This window comes from Fonsecaea pedrosoi (assembly GCF_000835455.1).
Source record: "Fonsecaea pedrosoi CBS 271.37 unplaced genomic scaffold supercont1.2, whole genome shotgun sequence".
Lineage (NCBI taxonomy): Eukaryota > Fungi > Ascomycota > Eurotiomycetes > Chaetothyriales > Herpotrichiellaceae > Fonsecaea > Fonsecaea pedrosoi.
The window spans coordinates 4,267,378-4,286,722 of NW_013550614.1; the positions used below are offsets into that span (position 1 = coordinate 4,267,378).

Here is a 19,345-nt window from a genome sequence, read left to right on the forward strand (position 1 = left end):
AATGGAAACTCTATTCAAGCATTCAGCCGGTTCACTGTCACCTCACCTATTCACTCTTCACTATTCAAATTAAATGCAGTGGCTGGGAACAGTACAATGAGAAAGCAACCTCACTTGAATCGGTCCAGTGACCTAGTGATGGGCCAGGCGACGTTGGTCCTCTGGCTCCGAAGGAATTGAGTTCAAAGGTTGTCAATTAGCCAATGGCCATACCAGGATTGAATGGACCAACGAAGACTCCCGAGTCTGATGTGTTCTCACAGGGTCCTTTGCAGCACGTGCTCGAGAAGTGGATCGAAAAGCAGTGCTTCGTCGCAGTTCTCGGGAAAGAAGCTAAATTTTATTCAGGCGCCTGAACCAAATGCTCTTTTTGTGGTTGAACCAAACTCCAGGACACGGCCAACAATATTCAGGGTGGGTACACTGATGCTGTTCTCTGATTCGCCAGGAGCGTCGATGTGAGCCTCGTAGCTCCCAATGCATCCATGGTTGATAAGAAACATTTTCCCATCAGTCGTCCACAGAACGCAAAATGTGCCGCTTATGGAGAGCAGAGCTGCATGTGGTCACGCCTCGTGTGAATCGACTGCAGTTGTTCTGGTGGGGCTGCTCTACTGCGCACGGAAGAACTACCCAACTTCAGGAGGTTGATCCGGTTTCGAAGAGCATCTTAAGGAGCGATTTCAGCAGGACGTACAGCCCAACAGCTTTCGCAGCTGTTTCTGGTAGGATTTGACGGCGCTGAAGGTTGAGGACTTGAGAACCTGAGGACTAAGGAATTGACATGAAGTTCCAACAAGGTCTCACTGTAGTGACGATCACATGATCTCGCGATTGCCAAGATTTTCGCGCTTCTGGCTTCGACGCGTCTTCTTCTGTCTTCACAATTCAGCGCAGAATCGATGTCAATCGGCGACCTGCATGCGAGATGCAGCTTCTCGTAGGGCTCAATGCCTCTCAGAGAGCTGCAGTGACCTCGCCAGCATCAGTCCTCCAAGTCCTGGCTCCCCCCGGGTCCGGCAAAACAAAGACGTTGACGTGTCGTGTCGCGTATCTCATTGCCCACTACGGCCATAACCCTCAAAATGTCATCTGTTGCACGTTCACCATCAAAGCCGCACGAGAAATGCGGGAACGGCTGAGAGATCTTGTCGGGTGCGAACTCGAGTCGAAGTTGGTTCTCGGGACTATCCACTCCATCTGTCGACGTTACCTAGTCGCATACGGCCATCTGATTGGAATCCCCAAGGGCTTTGGGATTGCCGACAGTTCGGACAGCAATAGCATAATCAAGCGCATCGTCAAACGTCTCAAGCTGTCAATAGAACCCAAAAATGCAAGAGGCAGAATTTCTAGTCATAAGGCCAAAGGGAAAACATTGCAAGACCTGCCCAAGAAACCACCCAAGGAACTCAAGGAACAAGAGTTCATAACCATCTTCCACGAGTATGAAGCGGCATTAGCAACATCCAAAATGCTGGACTATGACGACCTGCTCTTACGATGTGTTGATCTTCTGCGAGCATATCCGGCCTGCGTGTCCAACATCGAAGCGTTGTTAATTGACGAGTTTCAAGACACCAACATTGTACAGTTCGAATTGATGAAATTGCTGGCGTCGGCAAACAGAAAGATAACCATTGTTGGTGACCCGGACCAGAGCATTTATGGATTTCGATCTGCGGAGATTGAGAATTTACGACGAATGAAAGTCTTTTACCCGGAGACAGTGGTCATCAATCTGGAAGAAAATTATCGTTCTGCTTCGGCCGTCCTGAAACTTGCCCAGGATGTCATTGAACAAGACAGCGACCGTCCGCAGAAGAAAATGAAAGCGACTCACTGTCATGGAAGTCAGCCAGTGCTTCGGCGTCTACCCAATCCGAATGAGGAGGCCTTGTGGATTGCTAGCGAGATCAAGAGGACCATGACCATGACTGGTGGTCTGCTTTTGCACTCTGACATTGCCATCCTCCTCCGATCAGCGTATCTCTCGTTGCTTATCGAACGAGCGCTGGCAAACACTGGCATTCCCTACCGCATGGTTGGTGGCCAACGCTTCTTTGATCGCGTGGAAATTCGAATCATTATCGACTACCTCCGCACAATCAGCCATCCTGAAAACAATCAGGCTTTCACTGCCATTATAAACACGCCGGCACGCAAGATTGGAGATACCTCAGTTGCTGAAATGATCAAGCTCGGGGAAGAACATAAGCTCTCACTCTGGGCTGTAGTGCAGAAGGTTCTCACAGGAGATTTAACGCCCGAGAAGAGGCTTTCGAAGCCTGCAGAGCAGGAGCTGGGCCGCCTGGTGAACCTCATTAGAACCGGCCGACAAAAGCTGAATACCGCCCATCCTGCCGCTACCGTCCCCTCGAAGCTGATTGATTTTGTCGTTGAATCTTTGGATTTTGAGAACTATTTGAAGAAGAAATACAAGGACGACCACGAGGACCGACTTGAGAACGTCAAAGAACTCATCACGCATGCCTCTGAAGTTCTGCTACAGAGTGCCACTGAAGAACCTCTTGCGACTGTTGAAGGTGTGGAACAGCAGGTCTCTAATGGGGGCCAGGAAGTTCTTGCTCAATTTCTGGCAAATATTGTGCTCTCAACCGATGTTGAGAATACCGAGGAGGGAAAGGACAAGCCTCGTGTCACCATTTCAACTATTCACTCAGCAAAAGGTCTAGAGTGGCCCGTCGTATTCATCCCAGCTGTCTACGACGGTTCCATTCCTCATTCTCGAGCCGAGAACACCGATGAGGAACGTCGACTGCTGTATGTCGCCATGACACGAGCTCAGGCTCTTCTCACCATGACTTTTCCGGTGATGCAATCCCGGGATCAAGGCGAATCTGTTCTCTCCCAGTTTCTCCCTCTCAAAGTCCAACGTCATCTCTCTCAAGTCGGTCCACTGTTCCATGATCGAGTGATTGAGGACATTGCAAGCATTCTTCGACGGCCTATGCCATCTCAGGAAGACTTAGCAAAGAATTTGGAGGGCATAAAGGGCGAAGAAAGTCCAGCCGATGACATTTGGCCTTCCGATGGGAGCCGCCGACCCACGCCGATGCTTCCTGGCGCCACGGATGGCACTACAGAGTTTGGGAGGCCATTGGCAGAGGTCCTTGCTGCCCAAAAGCAACAATCTCGGGGTTACGCGAGTCATGCCAGACCAAACGCTATCTCTGGTTCGGCTGGCTCAGGATTGGTAACCACTATGACCAATGTCGATGCGCTCTCTACATCAAACATGTCTCTTGGCTTCACCACTGCTAGCTATCAGCTGAAAACTAGCGTCTCGAGCCTCAGGAGGGCTTCGTCTGATGTTGTCCCACCTGCGAAGAAGCCAAAACTTTCAAAGTCCCTTTCGGGGCAGGGCACTATCGGAAACTTCTTCTCGAAGCCTGCTTCCCAAGCATCTCAGCAGCCGGGATTTTCGACGGTGGGATCGCACGTTGGGTCCGTACATCAAAGTAGATCCATGGACGGTGGAGGCACGTTTTCTCATCAAGGCTGTGAGGGCCGCGATCTTACCAGCTGCGGCATCCCTGAGGAGTTGTCTTCGCACAGACTAAATTTCCGTAACGGTATGGTTCAAGGACGTCCTACACCTCTGAAGGAAGCACGCCCAGAATCCAAGAATCGGTATGCCGGCCTTTACAGCTCATCACCTCCTCAATCCCCCGTACAAAAGCGGGAATCGCATGTTCCAGATGATGCTGCTGGTGAGAATCAAAATTGGAAGGATGCAGCGGCCCCAAAGACATTAACGAATTACTCCCTCGCCAAGCCGGCCAGTACTTTGCACAAGACCACCATGTCTTCGATCGGCGGTGGTGGTTCTGCAAGCTTTTCTTCAGGAGCTGTTAGGAAGACACTTGGGGTTAGACGTACCATGAACGGGTGGGAGAATAGGAAGAATCGGTGATTGAACCTGCGGTCGGCGGCTGCATAGGTGCCGCCTTCCTATTTGTCTGTTATTGGCTCTCACATGACCTTGAACGATACCACGATGTTATGATGGAGTGGACCAATTGGTTTGAGAAGTCGTGGGCCCCATGTCGGTCTACGATATCCAGAGATGCGCATAGAGGATAGACAGCAAGGGCAAGATTCGAGTTGAACTGTAATATTAGACAACGATAGTTGTTGTACATGTAATGGATATGGGAAGACACTACATCAAAGGACTGATTGAACGCTTATGGTTCTTTGTTGCTTTCCACGAGTATTTCCGTTACCCTGCCAGGCATATTGATATCCTGTGGGTAGCCAAAAAGGAGAACGTGAATGCATGACCTCACTAATAGGCGACAGTGATTCATTCGGGGAGATACAGTTTGTAGATATGTAGATATGTAGGGAGAGGCATAGATAGATATATGTTGACTATGAAAAAAGAGGTAGAGAGGGCAGAAAAAGGCTTGTTTCCGAGATGCAGGGGATATATATATATCCAAATCACGGGGGAAATAGTTGAATATTATGCAATCTTCTCCCCTCACTTAATCCCTTCCACGTCTCACGCTTTCACGCATTGGTCGGTCTGTCCATCTCGAATCATTGACAAAGTCCCATCTTTGAACCGCTGACTGTCTGTCTCTTTACCCACTCACTCCACTGCCTTGTCCAAAATCTCGCCGATCGCAGAAAATCGTCCGCTCTTTTACAGAGCAAACACGCCGAGCAGCGCGACCGCGATGGCCGAGAGCATGGCAAGGCCGTTCAGCGTCGTGCGGCCCGCTGCACCGGTGTACTGCGCCACCCAGGGGCTGGTGCTCGCGGGAGCGACTGGCGTGGCCGGCGTGGCAGAGTTGCTGGCCGCGGCGACCCACGCGGACGCGGACGCGGACACGGGCGCAGACGAAGACTGCACGGGCGCGACGGTCAAGGTGGTCGCGAGGGTCACGCTCGGGCTCACCCACGCGCTGCCTGTGTCCGTCGAGACAGGCGACACGGGTTTGCCGCTGCTGCTTCCGCTGCCGCTGCCGCTACCCCAGCCCCAGGATCCGCTCGGTCCTGGAGCTGGAGCGGTCGAGGTCGGCACGACGGCCGGCGAGGTGTTTCCAGCTGGAGCTGCACACGGCACGGTCGCGACGATCGGCTTGCTGAATGGCCAACCGGCAGACGGCGTGAAGGTCACGGTCGTCATGCACGCCGTGGGCACGGGCGTCTCGGTGCAGCCGCAATGCGTGGTCGTGATGGTGGTGGTCTTGGTGGTATAGCCTGTAGAGCACGGTTCCGTCCATGTTTCTGCGACGAGGCACAAAAGAGAGTCAGTTTTCTATCGAAGTCTGTGGGATCTTGGGTGACATCAAAGAAATAAGGGAGCGGTGCTTTGACAAAGAGAGAGAGACTAGAGACTTACTGGTAATTGTCACGGTCACGATCGAGTCCGAGTCACTCCAGTCGCCCCAGGTCGTTGCTGACGTTGTCGTCGCCGGATCAAAAGGCTTGCTGCTCGATGTGGTCCAGTCTTGCCACTGGAACGTTGACGAGCTCGATGAAGCGGGCGTGCTGAAGCTCACGGGGCTGGAGCTCGGGCCGGACCAGTCTGCCCAGGTTGTAGTAGTGGCGGTGAAAGGCTCGGACGTCGTCGCTGGCCCTCCGCCGTAATGGGTGCTACTACTGCTACTGCTGCTGGTGCTGCTGGTGCTGCTGCTGGGGAAGAAAGGTCCTCCCGTAACGGATTGCGACGTGGTGCTTGTCTCCGGAAGGCTGGTGGAGCTGCTGGGGGTTGTAGTGGGCACATACGGCGAGGTGGTCGTCACGGTTGAGCTGGTCGTGTCGATGACAGGCCCACCGGTTGTGGGTGCCGATGTGCTGCTAGACTGGGTGGTCGTCAACGTCGAGCTGGTGGTGTCAATGACAGGGCCACCGGTTGACGGTGCCGATGTGCTGCTTGACTGGGTGGACACGGGGCTCGTTGAAGTGACCAGCGTCGTGGTGGTGGTGGTGGTGGTCGAGGTCGAGGTCGAGGTCGATGATGATGACGGTGCCGATGTCGTGGTGACCAGTGTGGTTGTGGTTGTCGTCGTAGTTGAAGTTGTCGAGGTCGAAGTCGAGGTTGTGGTAGAAGTTGAAGTTGTCGTAGTGACGGGTCGGGATTGGTAAATCTTGACAGAGTTGACATCCCAATATGCCTCCCTGAACTGCGCAGGGTTGCTGCCAACAAAGACAGAGCACTGACTCACGCCCGTTCTGGCTGCACAACCACCGCTGGACCAGGTCGCGTCGGCCCAGTCACCGCAGAAGGTGGTGTCAAAGATGATCCTGTGATCCTCAAAGTTGGCATCGATATCGCAGCCTGGGCCATTGAAGATGGAGGCCGGCAATCCCCAACCAGAAGGGTCAGGAGTTCCAGACGTGATGTCCGAAGGGATGGAGTTTCGGGGGAAGAACCAGATCTTGATGGCGTCCGAAGTCCACTCCATCGCATAGACACCGCCTCGGTTGGAGTTGAAGCCCGGTCCGTAGCTGTTGGAGTGGGTGTCGAAAGCACCACAACCTTGGGCATTGGCGCCCGTGTTGACGTCGTACTGACAGTTGACACCGTTCGAAGTACCGGTCATTTCCAAGGGACTTTGAGAAATAACGCAGGTGCCAGCAACGTGGGCCGCGGTGAGGACGGTGTTTTGGTTGTTGGCGCCTTCGATAATGTCGACTTCTCCGTCTGAGGTAGAAAACGTTAGTATCCCCATCCTTGAAAAACGACGAGGCCGTTCGTCCATCCTGGAACTCCCACGGGATGAGCATCCAGACGAAGCACTCACTATAAGGCCATGTGCCAGAACCCAGAGTCCAGAATGCCGGCCAGACACCGCAGCCCGAGCCATCTGTCGTGGTAGGCATGTGTTTGATGTCGGCGACAAAGAGACCATGTGTCCACGACTTGACGCTTTCAATCCTGACACTCGGCCGTCCAACACCGTTGATACCCGAGTACGCCACGTTGCCATTGTATGGGTTCTGGCTGTCAACTTTCATTTGTACCGACCCGCCATTCGAAGAGATCAAGTTGTTTGCCCGGGCCGTACCCTCATCAACATAACTGTCCAGAGTCAATCTTCGACATCGCAGCATGATCCTCGGTGAACGTACGTGACGAATCCATGGGTCGGATCGGCGTCCTGAGCACTCGTCAGCAATAAGACTCTATAGCGGATGGCATCTCGCGAACCGCAAAAAAGTTGAACCCATCGAAGAAATTTGAGCCCGAATATTCCGTGTCCAGAGCATAGTAGGTTGAAGTATCAGCAAAAGCAGACGAAGAAAGCAACAACAAAGCAGAAACGAGTGTGGTGCTCGACCTCAGAAGGAGTGATGAGGACGGCATAGTGGTAAACGAGTGACACGCGAACGTGAGATAAGGAATGGACTGGCGACACAAAGCACACGCAACAAAGGAGAAGGGGGACAAGGACAAGTAGGCACAATAGGTTTTCTATAGATGCTCCGAACCAGGCGACGCCATGGCGAGCATCTAGATTTGGGGGCCATCCAAGGTTCCACCCACAGCGCTTGTAATGCGCAATTGCCACAAGGCGCTTCGGATGTGGCACGTTGGCTGTAAATTGACTCACCGAATTGGTTAGCGAGATCAAGGTCTCAAGGAGATGTAACGCCTCTCAGGCAAGCCACTCGATCCGGCATATTGAACATGCAAGGATCCTTATAAGGAGGATTCAGGCTCCCGCGAACAGGTCGGACGACGGCACAGTCAGTCTGCCCGGTGCTTTAGGAAGCGTCTGCTTCATCTGAAATCAAAGGCTGTGGAGGCCTCAAAAGCCGTTGATCGTTTTTGGATGGGTATTGTGGGAACAGCTCCGCATCCAATTTAGAAACCGATCTCGAGTCCAGTCGTCAGTGTGGAAGCAAGCGAGGCTTTCTACCGAAGTGATGGAACTTGTGTGGGAATGGGTCGGAGAAAAGGTAAAAAGGAATAGTCCAAGCAAGCGTCGAAAAGGAGGCAAAGGAGGCACAGATAGCCTTGTGATGGTGGAGCTTAGTTATTGCTTGGCGCCAGTTAGGCCAATCAAGATGACATATCAACTCCACTTGGACGTCCATAACGTCCCGAAACGGAAGCAAACAACTCAAAAGTTCCCCTGAACCATGCAATTTCTTCGTCACGATCCTTGTCTGAGGTGTCTATTATTATTTGTTGTCGTTGCTTCTTCTCTATTCGTGAACTGTGGCTGAGCTGTGTCGAAATCGTTCGGGCCACGATCGCCAGCCAGCCACGTGTCGCTACTGAACTCGGGGCGGATCGGGCTGCTGGTAGGGTGATCACCCGCATCGAATCTGTTTTCCACCACCGCATTTTGCTTGTTTTTGGCGAGTCAACAGGTGACAGCGCGTGTAAACATTGGGCGTTTGAACTTTCGAATGAATGATTGCCCACATTTCAACGGGAAATGAAATTGCCATGCCCAATTTGATCCTGACAAAGTCGACCTTCACGCCAAAAACATAACAGGGCACTTGGTGAACGCGTCCTTGAGCAACACATTGAGTCCCACGAGCTATATAAATGTCTGCATGTCGACGTCCGCGGTGAGCGCCCACGATTAAACCTACCTGCCGATCACAGATCTGTTGAAGCCATGTCTAAGTGTGTCAGCAAATCACTTCCCATATGCAGCCTTCGAGTTATATTCTTTGCTGTGTGTTGACATGCATTCATAAATTGGCGATCCGCGGTTGAAGCGCGACGGTTTACGCCAAATCAGGACTTCTACTAGATATGATGAGCAGCATGTGTCCAGCGCTGCCATAACCTATCAAATTTCAGAGTACCGTCAAAGTCTGGCTCCAGGCATAAGCTTGGGGGTTGACTTACCAGCTTCTCGTCTTTCCTTGTGTAGGGGACTGGGACTGCTGCTTCGTAAACCATTCAACCGCCTTGAAGACAGTTTGTATCTGCTTCTCTCGAACGTCGAGTTCGTCTTTCCTGAAATCGCAGTGCAGTTGCCAGAGACAAAATCTAGCCGACACAGCATAAATATAGCCAGCGTGCAACGCGTCCCGTTGCTGTGAGCGCGGTAAAGGAAATGCTCCGAGGCTTCTCTTTCATTTCCCCGGAAAGGGAGCGTGTCTTGGTTGGATCGACCACTGTACGAATTGGCAATGTATATGATATACATCTTCCATGCCAGTTTCGTGTCTCGATTGGGGACCCTGTCAAGATGGCACCTGAAGTTGAATTTAAGCTCTTTGGTACTAGAGTCCTTTATTGGCGCTCGAGTTGAGAATGCTGGAGGTTTGCGAAACCGAATTGAGAACCTCTTCAGTAGTAACTGCGAATGCAGTATTTACCGATCAAGTGTCAGTCACTAAGGGAACCGTACGAGGGTGTACTTCTCTTCCCAGGATGAACTCGAGGTGACGGGTGAACAATGACGCAGTAGATTCATGTATGTAAGCGAATATTCTCGGAGGAATTGTCATAGACTTTCTCCCTGTCCAAGAGCCTCTTCACCTCCTAAACTTTACCAGTCGACGTATCAGCACCAGACCGGCTACTCATCTGCAAAGATGTGGTTATGCTTCCTTGATGATAAAGGACGGGGAAACTGCGCAAAACTCTTCCCCAGCTCCCTTTGGTCCCTCGGGGCGTCGTCTTACGCAAGCATGCTCGAATGAACCCGCATTGGTAGTTCACCCATGCTCTCATTCCCACGTCCATCCGCAACCAGTCGGCAGATATTATTTCTGTGGGGGAGACCACCTCAAAACTAGTCGCAGTATTTGGAGGAGTTACGACGTGGTGACCCCAACTCATTATGCATCTCCATGGATGTCCCTCACGACGATGATAGCGCACTTCACCAGTCTACCCCGGATGCGACGGTCGCAGACCCTCTACTTGTTCCCTGACACCCGCAGGCCCCGGTCAGGAAGTGGTATTGTCAACATCACGGCCGTCCTCAGACAACCAAGATGCCACTGATTCGAGTGGGAATTGTTGGCGCCGGCATCGGTGGCCTAGCCGCTGCCATTGCCATTGCCCGCAGTGGATGTAACGTCACGATCCTTGAGCAGGGTGTCGATATAGGCGAGATTGGCGCTGGCATTCAGCTGCATCCCAACGTATCCCGTCAACTAATCCGCTGGGGTGTCGACAAGATCATCGAGAATGACCTGGTCGAGCCGGAAGAACTCAACACTTGGGACTGTGGGAGCGAACTGCGCTTGATCGGACGCACTGATCCGAAACAGGTCGCGAGACAAGCCGGCTTTCCCTGGTGGGTGGTCCGTCGCGACCATCTCTACACGGGACTCGCCCAGTCGGCCTCGGAGCATGGCGTCAAGTTGATCATTCAAGCGAGAGTGGAACACATCGACGACAGCTCGTCCCCCGTCATGGTCGTCACATCCTCTGGACAGACGTACGAGTTTGACCTCTTGGTCGGCGCGGATGGCCTCAGATCTACCGTCAGACAATATCTCTATCCTGGCGTCATGCCATATCCGCCCAACAAGCTATGTGCCTATCGAGGCGTGCTACCATTCTCTTTGATCTACAGAGAAATTCCCGAGGCAAAACTATTCGTCGGTAACAGATTGGACACTTGGGTCGGACCAAAAGGGTGTGAAACATGACTGCTTGGAGCTGCAGAGTTGAAAAGCTTACAGAAAGGACAGATATGTGCTGACCTATCCTACTTGCGGAGGAAAAGAGCTGAATGTCGTGACCGCAGCCGAGTCCAAAGACTATGTGACCAAAATGGAAGACATCAACATCGAAGACTTCTACGGGTAGAGAGGTATAGCCCCCATCTCAACATGGCTGACCATGTCCGTGACAGGTTCTATACCAACTTCCATCCATTCGTCCAGAAGCTCCTGCGTCTGGTCAAATACACCAAACGCTGGCCTTTACTGCAAACACCTCGAATGCCGTCCTGGTCCAACAAAGCCAAGAATATTGTAATGATAGGCGATGCGGTTCATGCCATGCAGAACCATATGGCTCAAGGTGCGGGAACAGCTATTGAAGACGGAGCATTCCTGGGCCAGGTCATTAGCGAGGTGGCCCGCGGCGCCATCGACGTGTCGGAAGCCGTGACTCTCTTTGAACAGAGACGGATGCCGAAAGCATGGATCAAGCAACAACTCAGCCTCCAATCCGGGTTAATGTATACCTTGGCGCGACCAGAGGATCGTGAAAAGCGCAACCGAGCGGGCAGGTTTGAAGTCGCGCGGTGGGAGGACAACCCAGCCCGACAGGAGCACAGCCATATCGAATACCGCAATTGGCCGGTGGCCCGTTGCCTCGAGACGGCCAAGTCAATTTGGTATTACGATGCCGAAGGAGACGCCGACAATGCAGTGCTGGAATATTTGATGAACAAGGGCACCGTGGACGGTTTCACTCAGATGAGTGAGAATCTAAGCCACAAATGGAGTTCGATCGTGTTTGGAAACGGGGTCGACGGCAGCTGGGTCGAGCCCCAGGTCGACTACCAGCACATGAAGAGCTCTCTCTACAGAAGCAACGAAGCCGTGAGGGATGGGATACAGGAGTACGGTCTGCATGAACAGGATTATGATCGTTTCGGAAAGGGGTTGTAACTGCGCCAGGGCACAGCAGGTGATGTTAGCAGGCGCTAGTGCCGCAAATAATTAGCTTGTAACCTAAGGACCTACCACCCGGTTAGTGTCCCACTAACAACACCTTTTTAACGTCATCGATGTGTCGAATAAGGAAATAATGAGCCAAAGCAAAGGCGGGGTTGCGGTCTGCAGCCACAATGATCAGCTGCGCCCCAGGCTGCCCAGTTAATATGAGCTGAGATGCCCCCGCTTCTGCCTGCGCCCAACGCTCTCACCACTCTGTACCACTCGCTTTCTGTGCCTCCATCCTCCGACATGTGAAGCTTACAATGGAGCTTCCAAGGTCCCCCTTCCGGTGATTGGCACAGCTCAAAACTGATCAGCCTGACCGCATCTCTCAACCCAGAGTGCCCAGTCAGAAGCTTAGCGGGCTTGCGGGGTCTTGTTCGAGGCTGTGAGGGATGGATGTGTTTCACGCCCAAGTCTGTTACCCTCGTTTTTTTCCAATCGACCAAAGTCTCCAGTCCAGCGGCTCATCAGGCTGTATTTTCCCTGCATGCACCCAGAATCCACGGACTTTTAGTCGTTAGATGCGTCCACCTTCATTTTGCGCCCCGTCCCAAAACCGTTGTCCGCCTGTTCCGCACATCCCATTGGGAAGAAACACGCGCCTACAGCCGGTGAGCCAATCTAGAGAGGGGATGACATCTGCCACGTTTTCAATGCCAGGCATACGAGCTCCATCCCGATAGGTGCGGCCTTGCTTTTCTTCTTGCTTGTTGTTCCCTCACTGCATCATGGTGTTGAACCGACCACGGTCCAAGCAGATGCGCCCATGCTTGGTTCTGCTCAGCCTTATCTACCAAGTCCTGTAAAAAGAAAAGGACAGAAGCCATCGATCGACCACGACTCACAAGGCTTCACTCTTCAGCCTCTTTCATCACATCTCAATTTCCTCTTCGCACTTGCAAGCTACATTTTCTGCCATCACAGATTCCTACCAGAAGAGAGGTTGATCAGAGATATAATGCTTCGGTCATACAAAGCTCAGCAGGCAGCTAAACTCTGGAACAGTTGTCCTGCAGCAGACCGTCTCGTCTTCTTCAGCGTTCCTCCAAAGGTATCTTCTGATAGACCTTTTCTGTTGCGGAAGAGCACATACTAATCTGAATGCGTCGTGGAGCTCGACTTGACATCTGGCCTAGCCGATAGCGAGCGGAAAGAAACCATCGAAGACAGAAAACACGCCAATTTCACGGTAACGAGTGTCTCCTCTGCACACTCCTCTCGGAGAAAGACAAACATTACCAGTCTCCCACACGAGATCATTCTCGACATTGCTACGTATCTTCATCCTGTTGACCGCGTCTGTCTCGGACTGTCCTGCAAAGCCCTGCTGTACTCAGCCCTCCCTACCCTAAACGTCACGCGCTCAGACTGGCTGCGCTTCCACGATCAGCGATACAGCTTTATCCTTCCTCATTTGCCTACACTCTATGTACGACTCGCGCACGGCTGGGTGCCCAAGGACAAATTCCGCTACTGTTACCGATGTTCCAAGATCCTCCCGCGGTCGTATGAATACTTTTGGGTGAGACTGCGCAGGGCAAAAAGCCCCAGGTTCCGCAATGGGCTTGGAATATCTGAGGATGACTGGAATGCGCTCGGCAAAAGGGGGAAATATGCACATTTGGTTCGACACTGGTGCCATTCACCCGAGGAAGACAGCAGCGGCTTCTTCTGTTGTCACTGCTACTATCGGGAAAAGGACCGCATCCACTGTCCTGTATATTGTCCCTTGTGTCTGGAGAAGGACCTGACATGGTCTCCTCCCAGGAGGCCGTGGGTGAGGAAAACCTTGTACCGGGGATTTCGGGCATTAGGAACGCCGTTTGAAGTGGCTGCTTATTGGATGCTCGTCTGTGTGGTCTTGACGATCAGGTTCTTCTACGATCAGGCAGTGCGATGCTGGGGAGCGCTGCGTCAACATCGCTTCCTCTTGGTGCACACTTAGCGAGCTCTACGCCATTGGGATGTGGTCGATCCGTCCTCTCCAAGGCAGGGTTCCGGACATGCCCATGTGGCGGCATTGGACACCCTTTCGATGTGTAGGACCATGTACAAGTATGAAGGGCACGGATGGTGTTTGAAGAGCATGACGGTCGGCTCAGTATGATTTCGCAGACTGGCGCACGATGGCGGGATCACGGGCAACAGGGCATGGATGAGTTTCCCAGCGCGAACAGGGGCCATACATCCAGACTGACAGGACTGAATGTCTCGAAGAATCACAGGTAGAAGATTTTCCGTCCGCACTCTATAGAGGACACCCGTGAGAGAAGAACAAGGACAAGGGGATTGATTGATTCCACATGTGTCTGTCCGGGTGAGTTGTCTCGTATTTGAAGATATGGTTCGGATTCGGGTGCGGATTCGACTCACTTCCACACCATGGACTACGAAGTACGAAGTATAAATTACGAAATTATGACCGAGACTTTGTTTCTACATCATGCCAGGAGAAAATACTGTGATGATGTACAATACAGCAAAGAAGCAGTAGCAGAGGCAGAGGCAGTGGCAGTAGTAGACAAAGGGAAAATGTTCTTCATGTAGGTTTAGACGACTAAGGAAAAGAACAAACATACATGACAGGGCAGGACAGGACAGGACAGGACACATTGGCAGTAATTACAACTCACAGCCCAATCGCTGGCATCGCAGATTATCTCGTCCCAAAGGGTATCATCTTCGCCATCACCATCACCATCCCGACCACCTCCACCTTCGCTGGTGGTAATGACTTGCTTCGCCTCAGTCAGAAGACAGTGTTGTCAGTTTTCCAGCTCTTTTTGGACCCCATCTAATCCATTCATCGCAACTCGTGCGGCGCAACGCTATCTGGATCAACAGGGTGATTGTGTCCCGCCGTCACGGCGTCGTAGGTCCGCGCGTGGCTCCCTTCCGCAGGGTCGATCGAGTCCCTGCTCAGTGTATCCGAGGTATGTCCACTGCCCGCCTCGATGTTGCTGGTTGCAGGTGGCCCCTCAGGCCGGCTCTCGATCGGCGCCAGTTTCTCGCCGTGATACCCGCTGTGTGAAGCGGCGGCTGCGGCGTCTGGTGCCACGGCTGAGCTACGGCGCCTCGTTGCGGCGGCAGAGGCACCTGTGGTCGCTCCTGAGATGGACTGGCGGTTGCGGTTGGCCATAATGTCGAACGGGTCGGAAGAGAGCTGGAAGAGGGACTGCTTTCGCTCGCGGACCTCGTATTGTTCGGCGGGAGTCATGTGGGCGTCAAGAGGGGCGACATTGGCGATCTCGGCGGCTGATGTTAAGAGAATGGTTAGTAGAATTGATCGAACGGGTGCCGATTGTAGAAGCATTATAGAGAAAGGCTCATACCTGAGACACGTCGGCGACCGTAGTATGGGTCATCTTGGGGTGACAATCCGCCCTTTTTGCTGCTGCTGAACTTTCTGACATCGACACCTGTGGCGCTATACTTGCGTTCGCGGTTCCAGTATTCCTCTTCGGGGCTCAAGCCAGTGAAGCCTACATTGGCGATCTCGGCTTCTGTTTCCACTTGTTAGCTTACACCGCCCGCGAGGTTGGGAACGTGTGGAGTGACAGACTGCTGACCGGCTTTCGACCATAGTAAGGATCGTTAAGAGGCTCAATACCCCCTTTGAGACTGTTGCTGAAACGTCGTACATCTGCTCCATGTGCAGTGAACTTCTTTTCACGGTTCCAGTACTCTTCTTCTGGTGTCAGCCCAGTCAGGCCGACATCCTTGACCAGTTCATCTGCACAAGCGCCCGCCGTTAGCATCGGACAAGAGGCATCATTCCAACACAGCCTTACCAGGAACAGGCTTGCGGTTGTAGTAGGGATCTGCTGCTCGAGTCATGGTCAGTCAGGAGAAGACCGCAGTCAGCTTGTCCAAAGGATCGGTTTTGGCCAGAAAGTGTGAAGGCGGAAAGACGAGGATAGGTTAGACCAGGGGACCGCACAAGGCCATTCTATACATTTGACCAGGACCGACGGAACCCAAAGGAAGAGCTGGGGATTACGAGGTGGGGGGTGGCAGGCATCAGGCCATGACAGACACAAGAAACTCCGTAAGAGAGCGCTGGTGCTTGACCTCAGGCCCAAAATGACCTGGGTTTCGTATATCAGCGCATCATCGTTGGTTGACGGTTGGCGAGAGTTTGGTGGTGACCTCGATCTTCTGTTGTCCATGCACGCTGATGTTGTCCCCACCACCCTGGAGCGACCCCGCCTGAAGCAAGGGCGGATGCGAGGAGAACATGGGGAAGTCCCTAGCGACGAGCCTGTAAGACGCGAGATAGGCTGGATACTCGGCATGCGAGGACCACAGCAGAGTGGCCATCATCCACAATCCCGCGATGGGGCTTGTCCATGCATATTGTTGACGTAGCTGGGGAAATACTCCGTGAGAACTTGACTCTTTGTGCCCCATCGTGCTTTACCTGGTCGGGCACTAGTTGGTGAGATCTCCCAACTTCATCGCTCAATCTGCTTGTGCTGTGGTGGTGTTGTCCCTTCTCGTACCTTGTCTGCAATCGAGACATTGGTGGTAGATCTCGCTCTTGCATCCGCATAAATATTCGGCTATTTTCCTGCTTGTATCTCGATATTACCGCCGCGGCTAGGGTATGGTTGAGGCAGGGAGAAACGATCAAAGGGCGTGGTGAAAAAGGGCCGATTGTGAGAACTGCCTAGACTAAGATTGTTGAGCAAAGCCACCCACGTCAGCTGCTTTTCGCTTCTTCTTTCTTGAAGACAAGCGACTTGGTGATAGGAGGACGAACGTAAGAATCATACAAAGACAGGACATTCTTGTCATCTCGTCTTCTGCAGCTTGAGTTCCGATGGATATCGGATGCACGCCCCTGTTAACAAAAGTCATAGCATTGTATTGATGCGTGACAACTTCACAGTGCCAAAATGGCACAAGGCACATCAGCAACAGGGAAGCCGTCTGTGACAAGAGAGTGTTGTCTCGATAATGGTGATGATGGTGTACAATCATCCATCCTGCGACTGAGTCTGACGCCCACTTGGTTACAAAACCCTCAAAATCGATACAGTTGCCTGAATGGTCTGAGAGGTTAGTTAACAGTGATTCTGCTTTTAGCGGTAAGTGAAGACTCGTCTTTCATTCCTCGCGTCCTTGTCACCTTCTTGTCTCTCTCTCTAACGGTTGTGCCATGGCGCCCTGCAGGTTCTTTGCCAGGGGCAATTGTGCCCGCGGCACAGATTGCCGCTTCGACCACGCGCAACCTCTCCCTCCTCGTCGCGCCTCCGCGGGCGCCGACAGCCCAACGCCGCCCAAGCCTGTTTGCAGGTTTTACGCCCGGGGAGCGTGTCGAAACGGCTCTGACTGCCGTTACCCCCACCCTGCGAACTCGGACAACAGTCTGAGCCAGGTGGCTGCTGGGACTGTAAGTCATTTGACTCGACAGTTCGATACTCAGGATCCGGTGAGCTAATCTGGTTTTATAGCCCACGTACGGTTTGTCTTTAGCCAACGGCATCTCTCAAATAGAGAGGTCTTTCAAGGGAGCCCGCATCCGCATCGGCGAAGGCACTCAGATCCTCGATGTGAAGTTCCCATCAGACGACACTGGTGTACGTGGACATCCACCGACCACGAAAGTACAAGTCTCGACTGTTCTCTGTTCATGGTACAACCCTTCAAGAATCGTGTGGCTCCACTACCGAAGCAGTCGTTGGGCAACAAACGCCAGTAAGAGATTTGAAAGAAAGCTTCAAGGCCGTCAGATTACAAGCAAGATACAACCTCCATCCAAGCGGAATGGGCGGCCAAAGTCGATCTGGTCGGTGCAATTAAACAATGTCTCCGTCGAAACCACGAAGAAGGATCTACAGGAGCATCTCAGAGGCGTTGAGCCAGACGATATCGTGTTTGGGAAGCCGACTTCACAAAAAACCCAACAGGAAGCTGTGGACTGGGTCGAAGGGCACCTGATAGAGACTGGCCGCAAGCTACGATCGTTCAACATCGAGCCGACTGCGTCTGGCTCTCGCATGAAGGCATTTGCGTGTTTTGAATCCCCGTCTGACGCCCGAGATGTGGTCGCCCTCGCACAAACCAATGTCCCAGACCTAGGGTCAAGATTATTTGTCGAAACAGTTGCCGCTGTCGCAATCCCAGTCCTCCGCGACCTTCACTCTGTCCTCAAGGATAAATTGGAGGAACTCCAATCCAACAACAAGGGCCAGGTCAGCATTTCTGCACATGTCCACCGCGAGGTCAAGCTTGTCATGTTGAGAATCTATGGACCAAAACCACAAGATGTGGCGCGTGTCAAATCGAAACTGGGAGAGATGTTGACTGGCACAGTTGTGCTTGACGATGGCGGCTCGGCTTTGTGGCATGACTTCTTTGCCAAAGACGAAGCCTTGTCATGCTTTAAATCTATCTCTCAAGACGGCAAGATCTTTATTTATCGGGACTTGCGAAAGCAACAACTTCAGCTGTATGGTTTGGAGTCTCTATTCGAAGAAGCCCGCCGCACAATCGTCCTACTTCTCAACTCTCACTCATCAATTCATCTGATAACTCTAGAAGGGGGTCTCTTCAGAGCGGCATTGTCTGGAGGTTTCCGCCGCTTGGTCAGGAAATTTGGCAGGAACAATGCAATAATGGACATACAGCGAAAACCGCCAGCCATAATATTTCAAGGTAGTCCTCGAGAGACAGAACTGGCCAGGTCTCTCCTTTTCGACCGTACTTCCAAGGACGCAGAAGTCCACCAAGCCGATGATGATGGGGAATGTCCCTGCTGTTTCTCGACTGTTGAGGATCCCGTCAAAATCCACTGTGGTCATACTTACTGTCGCGGTTGTTTTGAAGGTCTATGCGAAGAGGTGAAACATCACAAGGTCCCAATCGTGTGTTTCGGGAATAGCAGTCACTGTGGCCAAGTTGTTTCTTTGAAAGAGCTCAAGGAAATTCTCCGCCACGACAAGTTCGAAGCAGTCTTGGAGGCATCCATTGGCGCGCACATAAGATCCCAACCCGATAAGATGCAGTACTGCCCGACGCCTGACTGCCCGACCATCTACAAAGTCTCCGACGAAGCCAGTGTGTTTACATGCGTCAACTGCTTGACCTCGATCTGCGCCAAATGCCGAAAACTGAGTCACGACGGACTCACTTGTCAACAGGCCCGCGACGAGAGCACGGCATCTCGCGAGACGGAGCGGTTCAAAAAACAAAACAACATCAAAGACTGCCCAGCCTGTGGGACAGCAATGTACAAGGAAGGAGGCTGTAACCACATGGTCTGTCAGGGTTGTGGCACGCACCTTTGCTGGTTATGCCTGGAGAGGTTCACAGTTGAACTCGAGTGCTATCGCCATTTACACGATGTGCACGGCACGATCGGCAACCTGGATCCTGCCGAGTTGCAGAGAGCCGAATTGGAACGCGCAGACTTGGATCCGGGCCTGGTGCAGCAGATCCTGGGACAATGGTTGTAGGTGGGCGCAAGCACACAAACACACAAATGCCGACTACGGACAGCTGCATCGCCTGTGTGTCTGTTCACCAGCGTACGGACATCCACCAAACACGCCACGGATGGTGACAACTCTTGACACATCGGGCGAAAAGACGCTCAGTTGGCCATGTCATCTGTGTTGGATACTCCGAAGTGAGGGAGAAGCTGTTGGTGACTATGATATGGGACAAATGGACAAGGGAAAACGAGTGTTTTTCCGCCAAAAAG

General features: G+C 52.6%; 5 protein-coding genes across 5 annotated transcripts; 3 read left to right on the forward strand and 2 right to left on the reverse strand.

Annotated features, from left to right (window-relative positions):
* Positions 1 to 928: 928 nt before the first annotated feature.
* On the forward strand, positions 929 to 3,937 carry Z517_03512 (uncharacterized protein; the record flags this gene model as incomplete). Its single annotated transcript, XM_013432616.1, has 1 exon — positions 929 to 3,937. One exon carries the CDS (start codon positions 929 to 931, stop codon positions 3,935 to 3,937), a length of 3,009 nt encoding a protein of 1,002 aa, XP_013288070.1.
* Positions 3,938 to 4,675: 738 nt separating this feature from the next.
* Z517_03513 (uncharacterized protein) lies at positions 4,676 to 7,092 on the reverse strand (the record flags this gene model as incomplete). The annotated part of the gene is made up of 3 exons (XM_013432617.1): positions 4,676 to 5,235; positions 5,378 to 6,682; positions 6,783 to 7,092. 3 exons carry the CDS (start codon positions 7,090 to 7,092, stop codon positions 4,676 to 4,678), a joined length of 2,175 nt encoding a protein of 724 aa, XP_013288071.1.
* A 2,859-nt stretch (positions 7,093 to 9,951) lies between these two features.
* Z517_03514 (uncharacterized protein) lies at positions 9,952 to 11,586 on the forward strand (the record flags this gene model as incomplete). The annotated part of the gene is made up of 3 exons (XM_013432618.1): positions 9,952 to 10,601; positions 10,657 to 10,770; positions 10,821 to 11,586. The coding sequence occupies 3 exons, from the start codon at positions 9,952 to 9,954 to the stop codon at positions 11,584 to 11,586; spliced, it is 1,530 nt and encodes a 509-aa protein (XP_013288072.1).
* Positions 11,587 to 14,440: 2,854 nt separating this feature from the next.
* On the reverse strand, positions 14,441 to 15,474 carry Z517_03515 (uncharacterized protein; the record flags this gene model as incomplete). The annotated part of the gene is made up of 4 exons (XM_013432619.1): positions 14,441 to 14,892; positions 14,970 to 15,140; positions 15,200 to 15,370; positions 15,429 to 15,474. The coding sequence occupies 4 exons, from the start codon at positions 15,472 to 15,474 to the stop codon at positions 14,441 to 14,443; spliced, it is 840 nt and encodes a 279-aa protein (XP_013288073.1).
* A 1,324-nt stretch (positions 15,475 to 16,798) lies between these two features.
* Z517_03516 (uncharacterized protein) lies at positions 16,799 to 19,097 on the forward strand (the record flags this gene model as incomplete). The annotated part of the gene is made up of 2 exons (XM_013432620.1): positions 16,799 to 17,032; positions 17,094 to 19,097. 2 exons carry the CDS (start codon positions 16,799 to 16,801, stop codon positions 19,095 to 19,097), a joined length of 2,238 nt encoding a protein of 745 aa, XP_013288074.1.
* Between the last annotated feature and the right edge of the window lie 248 nt (positions 19,098 to 19,345).